Raw genomic sequence first — 15,388 nt, 5'->3', positions numbered from 1 at the left:
GTTAGAGTGGGGGCCAATATGGCTCATAGTTCTGCGTGCCGAGAAAGACTGCATGGATCGAGCAGACCCGCCTGCTTTTCTAGGAGAAATCTCAGCCTGGATCACACAACAGGTTAAAGAAACGCAGATATAAAAATAAGAGAATTTTAGTGACGGACTGTGGCTTGAACCATTGGCGGTAGAAAATGTGCTAAAGCGTTCCTTGCTCAGACGTAGAAAAACTTTCCCTGTGGATTCATTACTTTCAGTAAATGTCTACAGTATGAAGGTGAATGGTGACTCCAGCTATTGCTAACTGACCCACCCCAGATTACCCTGGATTACCCAGATGGAGATACGACGGTTGGCGGGGGGTGACCAGAATTGTAGGGCCCACATCCCTCCTCAAAAAAAACAACAAACCAGAGATTCTCCAAAAGGGCAACCTTAAAATTTCTCTTTGGCATGCCAAAGCAGAGTTTCTTTGCAATTCCACCCATCAAGAGTTGCCATTTTCTGCTAAGAACCCACAACGCTCAGCCTTGGAGTCAGGAAATATATTCATTGGACCAGCAATCCCTGGACTCCGCTAACCCTAGTAAGTGAACCTTAGTTCTTCCAACAGTCTGGGTTTTCAAGGGATTTTAGCTAGAATGGTTTTCCCTTCTCCATCACCTCACCTATCCCCGTTACTCGGAGCTCTCAAGGGCAGCAGCAACCGATGGGGAAAAGGTAGCTGAGCTAAAGAGAAAATTAAATATTTCTGACCCCACCGTTTCATGACATCTCTCCACCAAAGAGGATGGAGCGAATGATGGTGGAGCCCAAATCAGGCACATTCTATCGATCATTTCATCGGTTAGCAAATCTTGACATTCAAATCAGCTGTGGCTGTGTAAAATCCCTGCTATGACACATTAAGCTTTGTGAAGGGTCCGGAGCGAGCCGGGCCCTCGGCAGAAGTGATGGAGGGAGAGGAGTCTTTCCTTGAGATCTAGCGGCCAAAGTTATGGAACACTTCTTTAGAGAGCTAACAGCATTAATTCAGGAAATAATCCTTAGCATTTGGATGAACAGTCTTTTTTTTAAAAAACCAGCCCTAGTCGTAACCTAATGGCACGGCTATATATCGGTAGCCTGTGCGTACAGTTCCTCTTTTGGGAAACTAACTTGGCAAAGCCCTAGCACAGCCTCCCAGTAGTCAAATGGCCCCAAAGTGGCTCCTCCACGCCTCCGTTTCCTTATCTGTATAATGGGGATTCAATTCCTGTTCTCCCTCCCGCTTAGACTTCGAGCCCCATGTGGGACGGGGATTACGTCCAACCTGATCAATCTGGATCTCCCCCAGCATTTTTAGTGCTTGGCACACAATAAGCTCTTAAAAAAATGCCATCGTTATCATTATTAAAAAATAATGTGAATAAAACATAACAGATTTTAAAATGGCAAAGAATTTAGGGTTCAAACAATTTGGTGTTAATCACTTTCTAATGCCAGTAGCTTTTGTGCTTGACCAAAGTAAACATGCACCAGAACCAACTACTTTTAACAAAACATCACAATCTAGACCAGAAAAAAAATATATATATATATATATACACATACATATGTGTGTGTATATATATACATATATATATTTTTTTTGAACTGAAATTGGGATTTGGCCTGAAAGGTATTCACTCTTTCTTGTGTTTTCCTTACCTTAGAAATAGAGGGAAGCGGACTCCCCCCGCCTTTGAATATCTTTCAGAATATACAATATAAATAGAGGAAGAATCATGCCGTAAAACTATATGCAAAATTCGCACACTATCATTGCATGCTCAATGGGATACTACATGCCGGGTAATAATCGTTCCCTCTGCCCCACCGCCGACCCTACGGGCAGCCGCTGTGCCCGGAGAGGGCATTGCTGCCGGTGAGCAGGTAGAATTCAGGATAAGTCAGTTCTCCCTCTCCCGACGGGATCGTCCCCCGGAGCGAGAACTACCTGCTCACCCACACAGCGGACCGCTGCGAAAACCGGGACGGGAAGTCAGGCCTGCGGGGGCGGCGGAGACTCTCGTTATGTGAAGCGGTCGGAGTTCATTTTCCGTAACTTGGCCGGGAGGTTGCCCTCCATTCTCGCCGCCCCCCCTGACATCTTTTGGAGCTTGGGAGGCAGGTCCGCCACCGACTGACTTATGGGGTCGGACAGGATCTTGGTCGTCTTAGACCCCAGTTTTTCTTCCGAGTTGCCGGGGACCGAGCTTATTCGCTGCAGCTTCATGGGCAAGTCCCCCAGGCTGTAGGCCTTTTCCGACGTGGTGGAGCTCATCCTCAGGAGTTTTTTGGGGAAGTCTTCTCTCCCCGTCATTTTCTGCAGTTTGGAAGGGAGCTTAGCGCCCACGTCGTCGAGCCCGTCGAGACACTCGACTGAGTGATTCCTTTCCTTGCTGTTGCTTATGGCGGGGGCTATTAGCGGGGACGACAGCAGAAACATCTCCTCCTGCTCCTTCACGCTGTAAGGTGGGGTGGGGACTTCGAAGGTGGCGTGGAACTGGGAGTAATCCACCTTAAAGAATCCCTCCTCTAGGGAAATGACCGGGAAAAACCGGTGGCCCCAGAGGACTTCATCTTCGGTGTATGAGGTCCGGGCTTGACACGTCATCCCTGCAGCCAGAGAGAAAGAGAAGCCTGGTTCAGTGCTCTGGGGTTGGAGCTGTGGAAGCACCGTGGTTTAGGCCTGCATTAGCCCTTTCTCGTCCAGCTGTTCCCTCTGAGCTGTTTTGTTTCTAGGCCCATGCGATTACCTCTTGACCAGCTTAAGTGAACAACGGTAACTCTGGTGACCGATGGCCCTAGGAGTTGTAGAATACCAAGAAATTGGAACGTGATGGGCCTCGAAGCCTGGACTCTACTTTGTCTGACCAGGCAGCAGGCACATCGCATACCCTCCGCTGTCCTTTGTTTCCTCCTATTGAGGCGTCTGTCTTATCAGGAAGTTTGGTATGTTAAGATTTTTAAGATAAGACTCCTAACCTGCAAGGATGACCCGATTCCCGAAGCCTTCCAAATTTTCTGTTTATCTGTATTGATGTCTGTCTCCCCACTCAAGACTGCCAGCTCCTTGTGGGAAGGGATTATCGCTGTTTGTTGGTGTACCGGACTTTCCCGAGCACTTAGTAAAGTGCACTGCACACAGTGAAATACTATGGAACGATTATCAGTAGTGTTTGCTCACTAGATCCTTATGATGGAGAGAAGGAAGCAGGGCTTAATCATTCCTCCATGAATAATTTACTGCTGTCTGTATTAAGGTATATACAATGATTTGTGCGCTTTGATCATGTGTGAAGCTAGAATGCTGTACCGACCGTATTGAACAAACTCCTCTATTGCTTAGGGGAAAGCAAGTAGAGGAAATTCTGCCACTCTACCAGTGCTAGAAGAAGCACTGTTACTGATAACTTGTCTGTGACATACCCTTCTGAACACGACACGGAGTCCGTGAAGTTTTCTTCCAAAGAGGTAACTGAATCCATGTTTCCCCTGAGCTCCCCACACCTGCCCACCCATCAATTCTCACAGCTCCACCAGCATTTCGGTTCCAAAATCCGTCCGTGGGATTTCCTGACTGCTTACTGTGTGCAGAGGTCTCGGGTGAGCACAGTACAGTTCGATTTTCAAAGCATTTTCCAGCATATTTTTCTCTCTCTCCCTTTAGGAACCAGAGGTTGGGCCCTTGATATTCGAGGATCATCTCTGGGGAGAAAAAATGTAATCTGACCACTCCTTTGAAGGATGGAAATATTCTGGGAGACCTTGTCAAGGGACCACCACCCTTTTTGGCTGCACCTGGCCATGGGCTCCTGCCATCTTTTGCTTAATCTAAAGTGAGCAAGATGATTCCAAGGTAAACCTGTCTCTTTCTGCAAATCAAAAAGAAATCCAGCAGATAGCAAATTCCTAGGTTCAATAATGCCCCGTAAAAAAGAAGAAAAGAAAGAAAAAATGGGAACTGCTTTTTAAGTCCTGATGATTACTGCTTTTAGCTCCAGGGTAGAACTGCCCCGGAGGTGATTTGGGTGTTTTTCCAGTTGCCTGGACTGGTGCTAAGACTTTCCTTCTGATTAAGAGAGATGTCATGGCAAGAGGCTCCGAAGCTATGAGTTCGAAACCCCACTCCTAATAATAATTGTGGTATTTGATAAGAGCTCACTATATGCCAGGTACTGTCCTACATGCTGGGGTAGATACTAGATAATTAGATCAGACACAGTCCGTTTCCCAAATGGGTCTCGCATAGCGTGGCTTAATGGGTAGACCACGGGGCTGGGAGACAGAGGCCTCCGTTACCTCATCTGAAAAATGGGGATGAAGAGGGTGAGCCCTGTGTGGGACAGGGATTGTGTCCAACCTGATTAACTTGTATCTACCCAGTGCTTAGAACAGTACTTGGTACATAGTAAGCACTTACCAAATATAATAATCCTTAGTATTACGATTATTATTATTATTCAGTAGTAGGGAGGATGGGTATTGAATCCCCATTTTCAGATGAGGAAACTGAGGCACTGAGACCTTAAGGGAATTTATCAGCAGGCAGATGTCACCTCCCGTGGAAAAGCGTTCCCTGATTCCCACAGCTGAAAACCTTCATCCAACTTTGGCCAGGCATCCTAGGAATCTGTCTGATCCCCTAAAGGAAGGCAAGTCCATCTGTTAATGCAGTTTTCCTCCACTCTGCCAACTTCAGCAGTTACAGAACACACACCCTTGAGTGGGTGTTTCACTTGGGCTCCCGAATAATGAGCAGCTCATACTGCCAAGTCTCACCAGACTATTTTTACTTGCCATTTTCTCTTGGGCACCTTCAAACCTCAGACTGTTAAATCTCAATCATATTAGGAAATAGATATTTGCTGTCATTTTTAGAGTACCTCTGGTATTCCTATAGTTCAAAAATGTTTGATAGTTTGAATGTGGATTGTAAAACCGTCGCCAGAGTCGATTCTGCGGCCTACAAAGACACAGTCTGAGGCCTGAACAATTGAAAGTAGCGCAAATTTGAATGCCAAGTTGGCTATGACCTTTTCCTCACTGACGGAAGGTTTGTTGCTTCTCAGAGTCACTTAAAAACATGGATCTTTCTCTATTCCCCTGGTTAGAGGCTTCCTGCTGGCTCCCGAGAGACTGGATGGAATTGTTGCCCAGATTCGAGAGATAATCATGATACAAGACAACACTAACCTGGTTAATTTAATCCCACATCTTGAAAGCGTGGCCAAAATCATAAGCAGTTGGATAGACGGCATGATCTGACCTGATACTCCTTGAACTGCACCGTAATAGGTGAGGCATTTTATCTCCTCCCTTACCAACCCGATAGCCAGGCCTGCTAACTAGAAGCAATACTGACACCTCCCCTCTCCCTCGGGATGTCCACCCTTTGTCCATAGAATTAGCACACTGAAAATTAATAACGATATGGTTAAGCACTTAGTGTGTGTCAAGTACTGTTCTAAGCACTGGGGTAGTTACAGATGAATCAGGTTGGACACTTGGGGCTCACAGTCTAAGTAGGAGAGAGATCAGGTATTGCATCTACTTTTATAGTTGAATAAACTGAGGCAGAGAGAAGTTAAGTGACCCGTCCAAGGTCACACACCAAGCAAGCAGCAGAGGTGGGATTAGAACTCAAGTCCTCTTTCTCCCGGCCTGTGTCTTCTCCACCAGACCACCCTTTAAAAAGGGCAACACCTGTTTTAGGGGAGGAAGACACCTAGAGGTCGAGCTACCCAGACCTGGACAGTTTGCCTCCGAATGATCAAGCGCTCACAAGAAGTGAAGAAACAAACCTTGTACGCTTCTCTTTTTCCATCCATCTTCAATTTTAACTAACTTCTGGTAGATATAAATACCCACTCGCAGAGACCGAAATAGATGCAGTTGTCGCTGGAAAATACGGACGTACGTGAAATGGGGTGGTCGGTACAAAGTTCTGGGGGTGGTAAGAGGGGCGAGCATTCAGAAGGGGGAGGCTGTGTTCTGGTGGAGTTGATGAGTAAGCTAATTCCAGAGCTTAGGACAGTGTCCAGCACATAGGAAGCCCTTAACATATACCGCCATTATTCCTGGCAGGAGGAAAGGCAAGAGATGTGAGGCAGGCCCAGAAAGTAAGCATCCCTTTCCAGAGGTCCACCATCTCCTCCTTAGAAAAAGTGGGAAGCACTCAGGCAGAGAGGTTTTGGGAAAGATTAAGAAAAATGTGGGAGAGCATATTTAAACACTGCTTAAATTGAGAAGCAGCGTGGCCCAGTGGATAGGGCATGGGCCTCGGAATCAGAAGGACCTGAGTATTAATCTCAGCTCTGCCACCTGTCTGCTGTGTGACCTCGGGCAAGCCACTTCACTTCTCGGTGCCTCAATTACCTCATCTGTAAAATGGGGATTCAGATCCTGAGCCCCATGTGAGAGAAGAACTGATTTCGCTCGTATCTACCCCAGCACTTAGTACAGTGCCTGGCACATAGGAAGCACTTAAAAATACCAGGAAAAAAAAAATGAATTGGAGAGTGCTGTTCCTCTGATAGTCTCTGTTAGAAGACAGTTTTGTCCCTTTAAAGTAGTCCCTTCGTTTAAAGAACCGTCACAAACATTCCCGAAAATGAGGGCTAATTGTGAAATCCTAGCTTATGGATTGGTGTTCAGCAAGCTGATTTATAGAGCTTGTATTACCTTAGCCCCTTCTGCGTCACTCTTGCACCTGGAATTGTACCCTTTATTCACCCCACCCTCAGCCCCACGGTACTTACACGCATATTTATAATTTATTTTAAAATCTGTCTCCCCTGTAGACTGTTACCTCCTTGTGGGCAATAAACATTTCTACCATCTATGTTATATTGTATTCTTTCATTCAGTCATTCATTCGGTCGTATTTCTTGAACGCTTACTGTGTGCAGAGCAAAAAGGCTTAGTACTGTGCTCTGCACACAGTAGGCACTCAAATACATTGATCGATTCACTAGATTTGCCCACGATTGGTTCAAGTAGGTATGACATTAAACCCTGACCTATTATTTTCAACCCATATGGGACAGAGACAGAAACTTTCATCACTCTAACTACTGCTTTTCTGCTGCAGGTTCTAAAGCATTACAGATGAAATCCTGTCAAACATCTGCTTGGGAGTATACAATAAGTCCATATTTTGCCGTCGAAACCCTGTCCCCGAAGCTGCTCATAATATAACAGCAGAATCGAATCCCCATGGCTTTCCTTTTCGGGGGGGGTGTTTCCTAGGCAACGGATACACGGCCACCAGAAGGAACCTGAAAGGAAATAGAAAGGAGTCACCCTTGAAGACTCCCTTTTCTTGCCGTTCATGAATTATTAATAGAAGTACCTCCCCACTCCTAATGACTAAGCCGGCTGGATCAAGCACAACATCTGGTCGTGTCTCTCTGGATAGTTCGACAGTGGCACCTGTGGATTTTCTTTGACTAGGAAAGAATGAGTGAGTGTTAGGGGAATTCAGTCCACACTGGTCTGTTAGCCAAGGGTGCCCTGAGAAATTCAGTTGCCAAACTGTTAGGGAGTTTAGCATGTACAGTTATTGAAATCCTACTGAAATGCTTCCGGGATTCCAATTATGCCCCGGTGGCGAAAAGCTTGGATAATTGAGCAAAAATAATCCCTTGCTTGTTAGAATATATCTAAAGTTTTTGTCAATAGGTTTTTTTTAAAAAAAAAAAACCCTTCAACTTGGGAAAACTGTAGGGAAATTGAGCATATTAAAAGCACAGTACCAACTTAATGAAATCTTTCTCTGCATGAACATTCTTAGAAAAAGAAACCCTTTCACTGCTATTCCTATGATGTGTGTTTGGAATCTAGCAATTGTGGGTGTAATTAGTCACTGATTCCTTACCTAGAACGTACAAAGGTTAATGGACCGGCAATTTTATGAGCTCCATCCCCTAGTCAACCAACTCAACCTGGGAAGAAAACTAGAAAGACCAAAGCAGGACCCTTCCACGGTGTTACCCTAGAAGTTGATAGCTCTGGATGGCTGTCACCTCTTTTTCCAGTACTTTCAAATGTGATTAACTTCTCCGTGCCTCAGTTACTTCATCTGTAAAATGGGGATGAAGACTGGGAGTCTCACGTGACACAACCTGATCATCCTGTATCTACCCCAGCACTTAGAACAGTGCACATAGTAAGCGCTTAACAAATACCTACATTTTCAATCTGTTGCATGAAAAGAGAGTATCTTAAGCAGATCTGGATCAAATCCATTGAAATAGCCTGTTAATTATAAGGAGCATTTTTCTTACTTTGTTTTTTTGGTGACTTTTTTTTTTTTTTTACAGTTGATCATTAGTTAGCTATAATCTCCCTTCCCCCTCCAGAAAAAAAAACACAACCCCAAACAATTCCAGCCTCGACCCATCAGTATGCCTTGGTTGGATCCAGTTTCAGCTAGAGTCCTTGTTAGGTTCTGAGTGTTTGTAATCAATATAAGGATAATGAATATGGCAGCTTTAGAAATTAGATAACACTCCGCTGCCTAATACCGTCAATCTTAAGTTTAGTCAACGTATTAAAAATGCAGGCACAGATGGAACCAGAAGCCCCTGCTTATTGAAAAGCTCACCCCTCGATTTACTGAAAATGCATATGACAATATTTCCTTTACTAGGGTGAAGAGAGATAAGCATACTCCAGTATCACCTTAGTCTGCCATCGCAGCCTGCTTTTAGTTTGGGAACCTCTCATATGCTCCTGATTCACCTCCATTATCATAAAAGGATTGGAATATAGATTTTAGCTGAGAGCACCATCTTCATTCCAACTCCGGGCACAAGAATTCATTCCATCAGCCACATACGACACATCCAAAAAGACAACATAGACCATTCACAATTTAACCAGATGTCAAACTAGAGCAAACGCAGAAGCCAACACATCATTCTCTAGAGACTGTCAGAGAAACAGATGCTACTTCTGGAAACAGCTGGGCCCTTGAATTCTGCGTTGGGAAACATTTTATCAGGTCAAAATCTGTTTTCTTTTTCTGAAATTAATTCACAGATTCGTGGTCAAAACAAAGACCTAGAGGAAGGCAAGTACGACACTCCGTATCCAACATTGTCGTAAGTTCACAACTCTGTCCTCACGAACATTCCACATTCAGAGTGGCTCGAAATGCTCCCAATTTTTCTGCTTTAGGATGACACAGATTCATCTCACCCTCCTTCTCCTGGTTCACTATCTCATCATGTCCTCTAGACAGTAAGTTCACTATGGGCAGGGGACATGTCTCCCAACTCTATTGTATTCTCCTAAGAGCGTAGCAGCATGGCTTAGTGGATAGAGCATGGGCCTGGGAGTCAGAAGGACCTGGGTTCTAATCCCTGCTCTGCCACTTGTCTGCTGCGTCATCTTGGGTAAGTCACTTCACTTCTCTGTGTCTAGGTTCCCTCATCTGTAAAATGGGGATTAAGACTGTGAGCCCTATGTGGGACAGGGACTGTGTCCAAACCGATTAGCTTCTATTCATTCATTCATTCATTCAATAGTATTTATTGAGCGCTTACTAGGTGCCGAGCACTGTACTAAGCGCTTGGAATGAACAAGTCGGCAACAGATAGAGACAGTCCCTGCCGTTTGATGGGCTTACGGTCTAATCGGCGGAGACGGACAGACAAGAACAATGGCAATAAATAGAGTCAAGGGGAAGAACATCTTCTACCTACCCTAGTGCTTAGAACAGGGCCTGGAACGTAGTAAGCACAATAAATATCATTGTTGATGATGATTATGCCCTCAGTTGGACTACCCCAATGGCTTACACTTTGTCTCTCTGCTTCTCTCAGTCTCCCTTACATTCAACTGCACATTTCAGCATTTCAAACCGTCGGTGCCCTGCTGCAAACCTCCACAGACTAACCTTTGCATCTCATGGAAAACAATAAACTACCTCCCATCAGCTTTAAGCTTATCCTTTGTGGTTTGACTCAACCAAGCCAAGCCATATCCTCTTCTCTTCAAAGTCCTCCTAAAAAGTCATCACTTTCAGGTGGTAATAACAATAGCAATAACAATAATAAAAATTGTAATAATAATATTGTGATCTTTGCTAAGAATTCCTACAGGCCAAGTGCTAGGGTAGATACACCATCATCGGATGGGACACACGAGGTCTACGGCCTAAGGGTCAAGAACAGCAGGTATTTAGTTCCCATTTTAGAGATGAGGTAGCAGACACAGGGAAGGTAATTGACTTGCCTGAGGTCACACAGCAGGCAATGGTGGAGTCGGGATTGGAATTCAGGTCCAGCCAGTCCTGTCCTCGTTCCACTAAGCCAGGCTACTTCCTTCCAGGATTGATTCTCCATCTTCCCAACTCTGTCTTTCCATTGGTCACATCGGCATTTAGGATTGTAGCTGTTAACTTGTAATTTATTTTTCCACGTGTTTATTTCTATTTTCTCCCCTGCTCTGGTATCTTTGTCCATTTATATTGGCTGTCCTGCTAAACTAGAGAAGCAGCAATCGCTTAACTTTGCTTTGCCTCAGTTACCTCATCTGTCAAAAGAGGATTAAGATTTTGAGCTCTGATTATCCAGTGTTTACTACAGTGCTTGGCACGTGGTAAACATTTAACAAATACCACTTAAACAAAAAAACCGAAAACAACCCAGTAATCAACAAACCCCCTCCTCGTACATCACGATTTCGAGCATGGCAATAGTACTTTTGCCTTCTTTTGTGTATCTCAAGTGTCTACTAAAATGCTCTGCCACTGTAGACACTCAAATTAGACTGCAGATAGTATTAAAGAGGAAAGTTAAGTGAAAAAGCTGTTCTGTTTAAAAGGTTAAGCTAATCATATCTCCCCTTTCATCTTTCTTTCTCTCCCCTGACTTGCCTCCACCATTAAGGGCCATTCTCTTCTTTCCATTTCCAAAACAAATCCCAACAGGAGAAGCAGACTGAGCTAGTGGAAAGAGTCAGGGGATCTGGGTTTTAATCCCTATTCTGCCACTTGTCTGCGGGGTGACCTAGGGTGAGTCACTTGATTTATCTTCACTTCAGTTTCCTCTTCTGTTCTCCCTCCTCCTTAGATATTGAACCCCATTCGGGATAGGGACTGTGTTTGATCTGCTCATTTTGAATCTACCCCAGCCATTTACTACAGTGCTTGCCATATAGCAAGCATTTAAATACCACACTGACATCATTATTGTTATAGATCTGATTATATAACAAAAGCCACGATGCTAGTTGTAATAAGGTAATACTACTTAACCAGCCTGCCCAGTTTCACTATGAAATATTCCTTCTCACTTTCTTCTATTTGGCCTTGGAAATTAGGCTCGCTGCTGCATGCTCTGAGTCTTCCTTTGCTAAACCTCTTTATTGCTAAGTCCCGGGCCAATTTAAAAGAGTACGCTTGGTCTTTCTTCCCTGGATTCATATTCAGATTGTAAACTCTCTGAGGAAGTGCCGTGAATCTTCTTTACCAACAAGTGAGAGAAACACAACCCCGCTTTGTAAAGGATAATCACAACTGCCTCCTCCTTCATTTTTGCTGGGGATAGGAGAGAGATTTCAAGGCTCTGAAATCATCCCAAAATCAATCAAACACGGGGTGAGAACAAGGCCCTGATTTAGCAACCTTTTTCCCTGGCTCTCTCACCCTTCTGCATCTCCTACGCACTTGGATCTTTGGCAATTGGATATTCGCCCTACTCCCAACCCCACAGCACTTATGTACATATCTTTAAATTATACATTATATATCATATATTCATTTTAATGTCTGCCTCCGCCTCTAGACTGTATGCTCGTTATGGACAAGGAACCTGTCTGTGAATTCTGTTATTCTCTCCCAAGCACTAAGTACAATGCTCTGCACATAGTAAGAGCTCAATAAATACCATTGATTGATTGATTGGTCAGAGCCAGGTCTGTGGAGTAAATCCAGGCTCCTTTGGGCACCGTGATGAGCCTAGTAGAAAGAAGGGCAGCAGTGTATCCAGATCATAAGATGCTTTGCTTGATCACTACTCATCCAGAAACTGGCACAACAAGCCTAAGAGGACAGAAGTGCGGCAGAGGACGGGCACAGTCCCAGAGGGATTCCCCAATGGCTCGGTGGCTGAGGGAATGAGCCATCCCACGTCGTAGTGCGTGCTGCCTAGGCAAGAACTCCATACCAGGGGCTCAGAGCTGGTGGCATAGTGGCGAGAGCATGGGCCTGGAGTCAGAAGGTCATGGCCTCTAATCTTGGCTCCGCCACTTGTCTGCTCTGTGGCCTTCATTCATTCATTAAATAGTATTTATTGAGCACTTACTATGTGCAGAGCAATGCACTAAGCCCTTGGAATGTACAATTCGTTAAGGGAAAGTCCCTTAACTTCTCTGTACCTCAGTTACCTCATCTGTAAAATGGGAATTGAGACTGAGAGTCCCACGTGGGACAGGGCCGGGATTGGACATTAATCAGATTGGACATCTGTCCCACAGAGGCCTCCCAATTTTAATCCCCATTTTACAGATGAGGGAACTGAGGATCAGAGAAATTAAGTGACTCACCCAAGTTCAAGCAGCGAACCGGCGGCAGGGCCGGGATTAAAACCCAGGTCTTCCTGAGTCCTAGGCCTGTGCTCTATCCATTAGGCCACGCTGCTTCTGAACCAGTCCTCGGGGCTGTCCATCCTGTCTGTCCCATTTGGCTCCCTAACCTTTCTGTCCAGAGAATAATAATAATAAAAATAATAATTATGGTATTCGTTAAGTGCTTTCTACGTGCCAGGCACTGTACTAAGCCTGGGATAGATGCAAGGACATCAGGTTGGACACAGTCCCTGTCCCACGTGGAGCTCCCAGTCTCGATCCCCATTTTATCGCTGAGGTAACTGAGGTACAGAGAAGTAAAGTGACTTGTCCGAGGTCACGCAGCAGACAGGTGGAGGAGCCGTGATTAGAACCCATGGCCTGCTGACTTCCAGGCCCATGCTCTGTCCACTACACCGCGCTGCGTCGCACGACACACGGCCCACAGACTGGGGCCTGCGGTTAGGGTCCTGGGAGCCTCACGAGGTGCTGCTGCGGGGAGACTGGTTTCACAAAGGACAGAAATTCTCAGGGCTGCATCAAATCTGCAAGCCTGACGAGCTTTTCCAATATCAATTCCAGGATGTGCGCCCCACAGCATACCTGTCGCTGTCCGACTCGAGCTGCTCACTAGAGGAAGACGACTCATTAAGAGCAAATCTACGGTATGTTTTAAAATGAAGGCTTTTACACCTCTAAGGAAAAATCTGTTCCAATTCAGATTTCAAGGTGCCCATCTTCCCGGAGGCAGGTCTCAATTTAGAGATGTACACGGGAGTTGGACGGTGTAACAGCCAAACCGAATCGTTGGAGTCTGACAGGGTGCAGGAGCTAATAATGAGAACAATAGTGGTGGTATCGGTTAAGTGGTCATTATGTGCCAAGAACTGTAGTAAGTGCTGAGGTAGATACAAGATGATCAGGTTGGAAACAGTCCCTGCCCAACATGGGACCCACAGTCTAGGAGGGAGAACAGGACACCGAGTCACCCTTTTACAGATGAGGAAACTGAGAGATGGAGAAGTTACATGACTTATGGTCACACGGCAGGCAAATGGCAGAGCCAGGGTTGGAATCCGGGGCCTTTCCTCTAGGCCATGCTGTTTCCCAGGAGCTAGCCGGGGACGGGAGATAATGGAGCCCCTGAGACAGAGGAGTGATGTTTGGTAGTTGGAGATGGTAATAGGTTGCGGTTGAATATTGGTCAAGGGAGCCCCACTGGGCAGAAGGAAAACAGTGAAGCACAGGTCTCCTCCCACATCCGGCCTCCCTCCACTCCTTGTATCCTTCCTGATCCTGCTTGGGGGAAGACATCAGGGGCCAGAAGGGGCAAAGGGAGACTCCCCGGGGCCCCTCCTGAGCTTTGAACAGTCTCTGTTTCCTTCACTTCGATTGGCTAATGCCGCATTCTAACCGCTTTCTAACAGCATTAATTATTATTAATGCTGCTCTCTAACTGGTGTCCACGCATGGCAGCGGTCCCCAAAAGAGCACCGTGGCTACGACTCCCATCCTATGGGAATCTGCACCTCTGCCCCGGCTGGTGGGGAGGCGGGGAGGGGAAGGAGGATGGGGGTGTCTACGTCTCTTCCCTCGGCGCAGCCGAGGGTGCCAGAATGGGTTAAGACTGATCCAACAAACCGACCTCTCAATCCTCCCATCGGGGGTCTTTAAGTAAGAAGGAGCATGACTTAGTGGAAACAACAGGGGCCTGGGAGTCAGGCAACCCGGGTTCTAAACCCAGCTCTGCCACTTACCTGCTTGTGATCTTGGACAAGTCACTTAAGTTCTCTGTGCTTCAGTTTCGTCATCTTCATGATGAGTTCTCCCTGCTTTCTGCCTCACCCTTAGACTGTGATCATATAACACAAGGACTATATCTGATAGGCTTATATTGGATCTACCGGATCAGCTGGTATCTACCCCAATGCTTAGAACAGTGCTTGACACATTGTGAGCACATTGCTGCTGTTATTATTGCAATTATTATTGTCCTAGCGCACCCTGAATGGCAATCCTCATCCCCAGTAAAGTGATTCTCTCGTCCTTCCTGAAACCACCTGATTTATAGATACCCTAACCATCCCTATGGTACAGAAATAAAACAAGTCGATCAAATTCGGAGGAGGGTTCTTTTCCCTCAGACTCGCATGCGGACGGATATTTTTTCACGGGAAGAAAATGTAGTAACGAAGTCCCGGCTTATAAAAACAGCACATCTCTCAATGCACACTGGAATTTGATTAGATCCAAGGACATTATCCACAGCCACAGGGAAGAGAACCTTTTAAAATCTGCCTTCAACCAATAGCACAAATGTCAATTTTTTTCCCCAAGTGTTACCAAATTACATTACATTAATTAAACATTTAGGTTTAATCTGCAGGGGAGCCAAGGCCTCACTAAAATTTCAGTTTTGCGCTGTCATCATTAACAGTTTGTTTCTACAGAAGGTAAGAAATGAGGGACACTTGAGGAGAGTTACTGCTTGGCTGTTCCTTGGTTTTTCTACTAATAGCCCGTGAAGCACATAAGTCAAGATGACTGTTCCCGTTCTCCCAGAAACTGCCGCTCATGGCTCGGGGGAGATCAGGAAAAGAGGCAGGAGGAGACAAAGTGGAGTGGATCTTTTCCTATCGGTTTGTTGTTTTTTGGTATTTGTTAAATGCTTACTATGTGTCAGAGAAGCAGCGTGGCTCAGTGGAAAGAGCCCGGGCTTGGGAGTCAGAGGTCATGGGTTCGAATTCCGGCTCTGCCACTTGTCAGCTGTGTGACTGTGGGCAAGTCACTTCTCTGG

At 45.6% G+C, this 15,388-nt stretch overlaps 1 protein-coding gene across 2 annotated transcripts in view; it reads right to left on the bottom strand.

Annotated features, from left to right (window-relative positions):
* Window positions 1–1,318: 1,318 nt before the first annotated feature.
* KCNJ3 (potassium inwardly rectifying channel subfamily J member 3) overlaps window positions 1,319–15,388 on the bottom strand; it is a 127,287-nt gene continuing 113,217 nt past the window's right edge. Inside the window, exon 3 of one of the 2 annotated variants that reach the window (XM_001508775.4) lies at window positions 1,319–2,631. In XM_001508775.4, the coding sequence (XP_001508825.1) occupies window positions 2,045–2,631 (587 nt within the window). In that variant the 3' untranslated portion in view covers window positions 1,319–2,044. The remainder of the gene's footprint in view (window positions 2,632–15,388) is intronic. The other variant, XM_007671133.2, reaches the window with a different exon arrangement.

This window comes from Ornithorhynchus anatinus, chromosome 9, assembly GCF_004115215.2.
Source record: "Ornithorhynchus anatinus isolate Pmale09 chromosome 9, mOrnAna1.pri.v4, whole genome shotgun sequence".
Lineage (NCBI taxonomy): Eukaryota > Metazoa > Chordata > Mammalia > Monotremata > Ornithorhynchidae > Ornithorhynchus > Ornithorhynchus anatinus.
The sequence above is the reverse complement of the archived record's forward strand: the minus strand, read 5'-3'. Positions and strand labels throughout refer to the sequence as shown.